The sequence below is a fragment of the Entelurus aequoreus genome, linkage group LG08, assembly GCF_033978785.1.
Source record: "Entelurus aequoreus isolate RoL-2023_Sb linkage group LG08, RoL_Eaeq_v1.1, whole genome shotgun sequence".
Classification (NCBI taxonomy): domain Eukaryota; kingdom Metazoa; phylum Chordata; class Actinopteri; order Syngnathiformes; family Syngnathidae; genus Entelurus; species Entelurus aequoreus.
The window spans coordinates 72,615,715-72,622,827 of NC_084738.1; the positions used below are offsets into that span (position 1 = coordinate 72,615,715).

General features: G+C 31.2%; 1 protein-coding gene across 1 annotated transcript in view; it reads right to left on the reverse strand.

Annotated features, from left to right (window-relative positions):
* LOC133656442 (sodium channel protein type 4 subunit alpha A-like) overlaps window positions 1–400 on the reverse strand; it is a 27,281-nt gene extending 26,881 nt beyond the window's left edge. The window contains exon 1 of the mRNA XM_062057522.1: window positions 389–400. Within this exon, the coding sequence (XP_061913506.1) occupies window positions 389–400 (12 nt within the window). The remainder of the gene's footprint in view (window positions 1–388) is intronic.
* Between the last annotated feature and the right edge of the window lie 6,713 nt (window positions 401–7,113).

Below are 7,113 nucleotides of genomic sequence, written 5' to 3' on the forward strand. Positions count from 1 at the left end.
TTTAAATGTTACGATTAAAAAAAAAAAAGACTGAGTTAAGTCAAAATGTTATAATTCACTCTGAAAGATAACTATAGTAGTCACTGCCTGTTTGCTGGTAGAGTCGTAAAAATACGTCAAGTCCGTGTACGTGTTGCCACGTTGAAAAGAACATTGCAAGGAAAAAAAAAGGTGACATTTTGTCCATTTGTATTCACGACTTTCCCCAGACTGATAACAGCGGATTTAGCATTTTGTTAGCGGCAGACGGAGCAGATCGCTATCCTGCGCCGGCTACTTAGGGCCTGGTCACAACATGCTAACGCAGACTAGCGCCGCTCAATTAGTCCACACAATGGACCCCATTAGCAATATGCAAATAAGTACCGGGTGGCGTCGCCATGACGACCGTCGCGCTCATCCCGCCGTACGAAATGTGCAGAAACTGACTTTTTATGTACAGAAACTGACTTTTTATATACGGAAACTGACTTTTTATGTACGGAAACTGACTTTTTTGTTATGTTCCTCGGTCTCACACGTGTCAACATACTCACTCGTCCATTGGTAGCGACGCCAAGATGACAAGATGGCCCCCGCTTGTGTTTGTTTAGCAACAGCAGATAAGTGACCCCCCCCCCCCCCCTCACGCTAATGACCCTCCTAATGAATGTGCTGCCTGTCACAGCAAGTCTTACAATCCAGCTGATCTTTGGCCATTGTAATGGACCTTCACCCCCCCCCCCACCCCCCCGCAGGGAGCCATGAATGGGGGAGTCCTCGCAGCCCCCCCCCCCCCCCCTCCATCACACAGCATTCAAAACAAAGCCCATTTGTACCTTTTTATCCTCCTTTTGTTTTATATATTTATACAGATTGTCCTCTTGGAAAGAGTCCATCACTGCTGAGAATGAAGGCTTCGAGAAAAAAAAAGTCCAAACCTGAGAAAAGTCCAGTAAGGGAAGTTGTCACGTTGTGTAAATGCTACATAAAAAGAGAATACAACAAATCCTTTTCAACGTATATTCAATTGAATAGACTGCAAAGACAAGATATTTCATGTTCACACTGAGAAACTTTGCAAATAATCATGAACTTGGAATTGAATGGCAGCAACCCATTGCCAAAAAGGGCATTTTTACCAGTGTGTTACATGGCCTTTCCTTTTAACAACACTCAGTAAAGGTTTGGGAAGTGAGGAGACACATTTTTGAAGTGGAATTCTTTCCCATTCTTGCTTGATGTACAGCTTAAGTTGTTCCTTCTCGTATTTTAGCCTTCACACATTTTCTATGAATGATGACATCGTTTTGCTGAAATAAGCAGGGGCGTCCATGACAACGTTGCTCCAAAAGCTGTATGTACCTTCCAGCATTAATGGCGCCTTCACAGATGTGTAAGTTACCCATGTCTTGACCACTAATACACCCCCATACCATCACACATGCTGCCTTTTACACTTTCACCCTAGAACAATCCGGGTGGTTATTTTCCTCTTTGGTCCACAGTTTCCAAAAACAATTTTGAAATGTGGACTCGTCAGACCACAGAACGCGTTTCCACTTTGCATCAGTCCATCTTAGATGAGCTCGGGGCCCGGCGAAACGTTTCCGGGTGTTGTTGATAAATGGCTGTGGATTTGCATAGTAGAGTTTTAACTTGCACTTACAGATGTAGCGACCGACTGTAGTTACTGACAGTGGTTTTTCTGAAGTGTTCCTGAGCCCATGTGGCATACTTGCCAACCCTCCCGTTTTTGGGAGAATCCCGGTATTCAGCGCCTCTCCCGACAACCTCCCGGCAGAGATTTTCTCCCGACAAACTCCCGGTATTCAGCCGGAGCTGAAGGCCACGCCCCCTCCAGCTCAATGCGGACCCGAGACTGAGTGGGGACAGCCTGTTCTCACGTCCGCTTTCCCACAATATAAACAGCTTGCCTGCCCAATGAACGGAGAAGTTAAATAGGACAATACTGCCATCTAAAGGATAGCCAATGAAACACTGAAATTGAAGGTTGTTTTTTTTTCTATGTAAATAAAATAAATATATATTATATATATATATATATATATATATATGTATTTATTTATATATATATATATATATATATATATATATATATATATATATATATATATATATATATATATATATATATATATATATATATATATATATATAGCTAGAATTCACTGAAAGTCAAGTATTTCATATATATATATATATAGCCAACAAAACACTGAAATTGAAGTATTTTTTTTTCTATGTAAATAAAATAAATATTATATATATATATATATATATATATATATATATATATATATATATATATATATATATATAATATATATATATATATATATATATACATATATATATATATATATATATATATATATATATATATATATATATATATATATATATATATATATATATAGCTAGAATTCACTGAAAGTCAAGTATTTCATATATATATATATAGCCAACAAAACACTGAAATTGAAGTATTTTTATTTCTATGTAAATAAAATAAATATTATATATATATATATATATATATATATATATATATATATATATATATATATATATATATATATATTATATATATATATATATATATATATATATAGCTAGAATTCACTGAAAGTCAAGTATTTCATATATATATATATAGCCAACAAAACACTGAAATTGAAGTATTTTTTTTTCTATGTAAATAAAATAAATATTATATATATATATATATATATATATATATATATATATATATATATATATATATATATATATATATATATATATATGTATATATATATATATATATATATATATATATATATTTATATATATATATATATATATATATATATATATATATATATATATATATATATATATATATATATAGCTAGAATTCACTGAAAGTCAAGTATTTCATATATATACCTGTATATATAGCCAACAAAACACTGAAATTGAAGTATTTTTTTTTCTATGTAAATAAAATAAATATATATGTATATATATATATATATATATATATATATATATATACTATATATATATATATATATATATATATATATATATATATATATATATATATATATATATGTATATATATATATATATATGTATATATATATATATATATATATATATATATATATATATATATATACTATATATATATATATATATATATATATATATAGCTAGAATTCACTGAAAGTCAAGTATTTCATATATATATATATAGCCAACAAAACACTGAAATTGAAGTATTTTTTTTTTCTATGTAAATAAAATAAATATATATTGTATATATATATATATATATATATATTTATATATATATATATATATATATATATATATATATATATATATATATATATATATATAGCTAGAATTCACTGAAAGTCAAGTATTTCATATATATATATATAGCCAACAAAACACTGAAATTGAAGTATTTTTTTTTCTATGTAAATAAAATATATATATATATATATATATATATATATATATACTGTATATATATTTTTATATATATATATATATATATATATATATATAATATATATATATATATATATATATATATATATATATATATATATATATATATATATATATATATATATACATATATATAATATATTTATTTTATTTACATAGAAAAAAAAATTACTTCAATTTCAGTGTTTTGTTGGCTATATATATATATGAAATACTTGACTTTCAGTGAATTCTAGCTATATATATATATATATATATATATATATATATATATATATATATATATATATATATATATATATATATATATATATATATATATATATATATATATATATATATATATATATATATATATATATAGCTAGAATTCACTGAAAGTCAAGTATTTCATATATATATATATAAATATATATATGAAATATATATGAAATACTCGAGTTGGTGAATTCTAGCTGTAAATAGCCACGCCCCCAAACACGCCCCCGACCACCCCCCCACCCCGACCAAGCCCCCCACCACCCCCCACCCCCTCCACCCCCTCCACCCCCTACCCCCCACCTCCCGATATTGGAGGTCTCAAGGTTGGCAAGTATGCCATGTGGTGATATCCTTTACACACCGATGTGGCTTTTTGATGCCTGAGGGATCCGAGGTGCGTAATATCGTGGCGTACCTGCAGTGATTTCTCCACATTCTCCGAACCTTTTGATGACATCACGGAGCGTCGATGGTGAAATCCCTAAATTCCTTGCTTGAGAAATGTTGTTGTTCAACAATTTGCTCAGGCATTTGTTGACAAAGTGGTGACCCTCGACCCCCGTCCTTGTTTGTGAACGATGGAATCTACTTTTATACCCAATCATGGCACCCACCTGTTCCCAATTAGCCCGCTCACCCGTGGGATGTTCCAAATAAGTCTTTGACGAGCATTCCTCACTCTTTTTTGCCACTTGTGCCAGCTTTTTTGGAAACATGTCGCAAGCATCAAATTCCAACTGAGCTAATATTTGCCAAAAAATAACCAAAGTTTGTCAGCGTGAACATGAAATATTTTGTCTTTGGAGTTTATTCAACTGAAGTTGCAAATGATTGACAAATCCTTGTGTTGTGTTTTAATTTGGCGTTGACACAACGTGACAACTTGACTGCTGGTGTAAATATGATCTTAGTGATACATCAGCTGCATATTAATGATGTTGTTGTTTTCTCAAAGGATGACGACGCACCAAAACTATTTGTGGTTCAAGATCGTCCTTCTTGGCTCCACTCTGTCACAGGGGTGTCCAAACTTTCTCCACTGAGAAAAGGAAAACATGCGTGGGCATTTTTGATGTTTTTCCATTTTCCAAACCACTACAATATTTATGGTCACCATTTGGACTCCCCTCCATTTTGGGGAAGGTTAAAATCATCAGTCATGTTCAAAACAAATCATATACTATTTTTTTTTAAACTTAAATATCTATAGATGTTTTTATTAAGGCTGTGAATGTTTGGCTACCACACAATGCGATTCGATTCGATTCTTGGGGGTAACGATTCCATTCAAACCCATTCTCGATTCAAAATTAATACTTTTTTTTAAATATAATTGAGTCCAAGCTGTATTTTTAACGACATTCCTCCATAAAATAGACACGCAGCGCTGATACATTTTTATGTTACGAAAATAAAACTGGCTTTGTTGAATAAAATTCTAGCCAAACATTTAATGAAGTCAAATACTAATAAGGCAACAAGAGAAGTATCCAACACTTCTCTTTTCTAAAGTAAATGTCAATCAAAAATCGTTAAAAAAAAAGAAAAAAAGAAAGAAAATATATATATATATATATATATATATATATATATATATATATATATATATATATATATATATATTAGGGCTGCAACTAACGATTAATTTGATAATCGATTAATCTGTCGATTATTACTTCGATTAATCGATTAATACTCGGATAAAAGAGACAAACTACATTTCTATCCTTTCCAGTATTTTATTGAAAAAAACAGGAGGGAAAGTAGTGAATGCCAATGGACAGTTGATACGTGCAAATAATATGTCATTTAAAATGACTATTACAAAAAATACATTAAAAAAGTGGAATAAAACAACAAACAAGTCAAATGTAACAAAAAAAAATGCTGCAATATTTACTTTTATAATTTTTGAATTAGTAGCTATTCTTATTTGTAACAATTCTCAATCGATTAAAAAATAAAATAAAAACTATTATACATATATATATATATATATATATATATATATATATATATATATATATATATATATATATATATATATATATATATATATATATATATATATATATATATATATATATATATATATATATATATATATATATATATATATATATATATATATATATATATATATATACATGTATATATATATATATATATTTGTTTTAAATCGATTCTTAGAAAACATTTAGATGGTAACAGGCTGTCCAGTTTTGCACAACAAAACACTCTGCAGGACTGCTTGTATCGCACATGATATCACACACAAGTCAACACGCTGCAGGACTGCTTGTATCGCACATGATATCCCACACAAGTAAAAACGCTGCGGAACTGCTTGTATCGCACATGATATCACACACAAGTCAACACGCCGCAGGACTGCTTGTATCGCACACGATATCCCAAACAAGTAAAAATGCTGCGGAACTGCTTGTATCGCACATGATATCACACACAAGTCAACACGCCGCAGGACTGCTTGTATCGCACACAATATCACACACAAGTCAACACGCTGCAGGACTGCTTGTATCGCACACAATATCACACACAAGTCAACACGCTGCAGGACTGCTTGTATCGCACACAATATCACACACAAGTCAACACGCTGCAGGACTGCTTGTATTGCACACGATATCACACACAAGTAAACACGCTGCAGGACTGCTTGTATCGCACACGATATCACACACAAGTAAACACTCTGCAGGACTGCTTGTATCGCACACGATATCACACACAAGTAAACACTCTGCAGGACTGCTTGTAGTCCACGGCAGTGTTAGAAAGTATCCAGAATCAAACGTGTCCGCATCATTCAACTTAATGGAACAATATTGCAGTGTAAAATATCACGTGTGTCAATACAAACAAGTATCAAATAATCATAGTTGCACATTACTTACACATACAAAGTCTCCATAGCAGAGTTAGAAAGGATCCCCTAACAAACGTGTCCGCATTATTCAACACAAGCTTAAATTCATGGATTATTGTGACCACTGGGTGTCGCCAAAAGAACAATTCCCACTCCACTTCAACTTAAAGACAGTGTAAGTCCATTCCAGACGGTTAATAATGATTAGGTTAGTGTTGCTCTCCGCTTGACTCATTTTACTTGATCAAACCTTTTTCTAACATGCCACACTACTAAATGATACAAGTGTCCAGCTGATATCAGTATTGGCCAATACTTAAGGCTTCTATATTGACATCGTATTGGAAACACATTTGTAAAAATAATACCTTTATCAATAGCAAGGCTTATAATTAGATAAATAAACAAGAGACGTGTTTCTTTAAAAAAATCTAAAAAAATTTAAAACAATT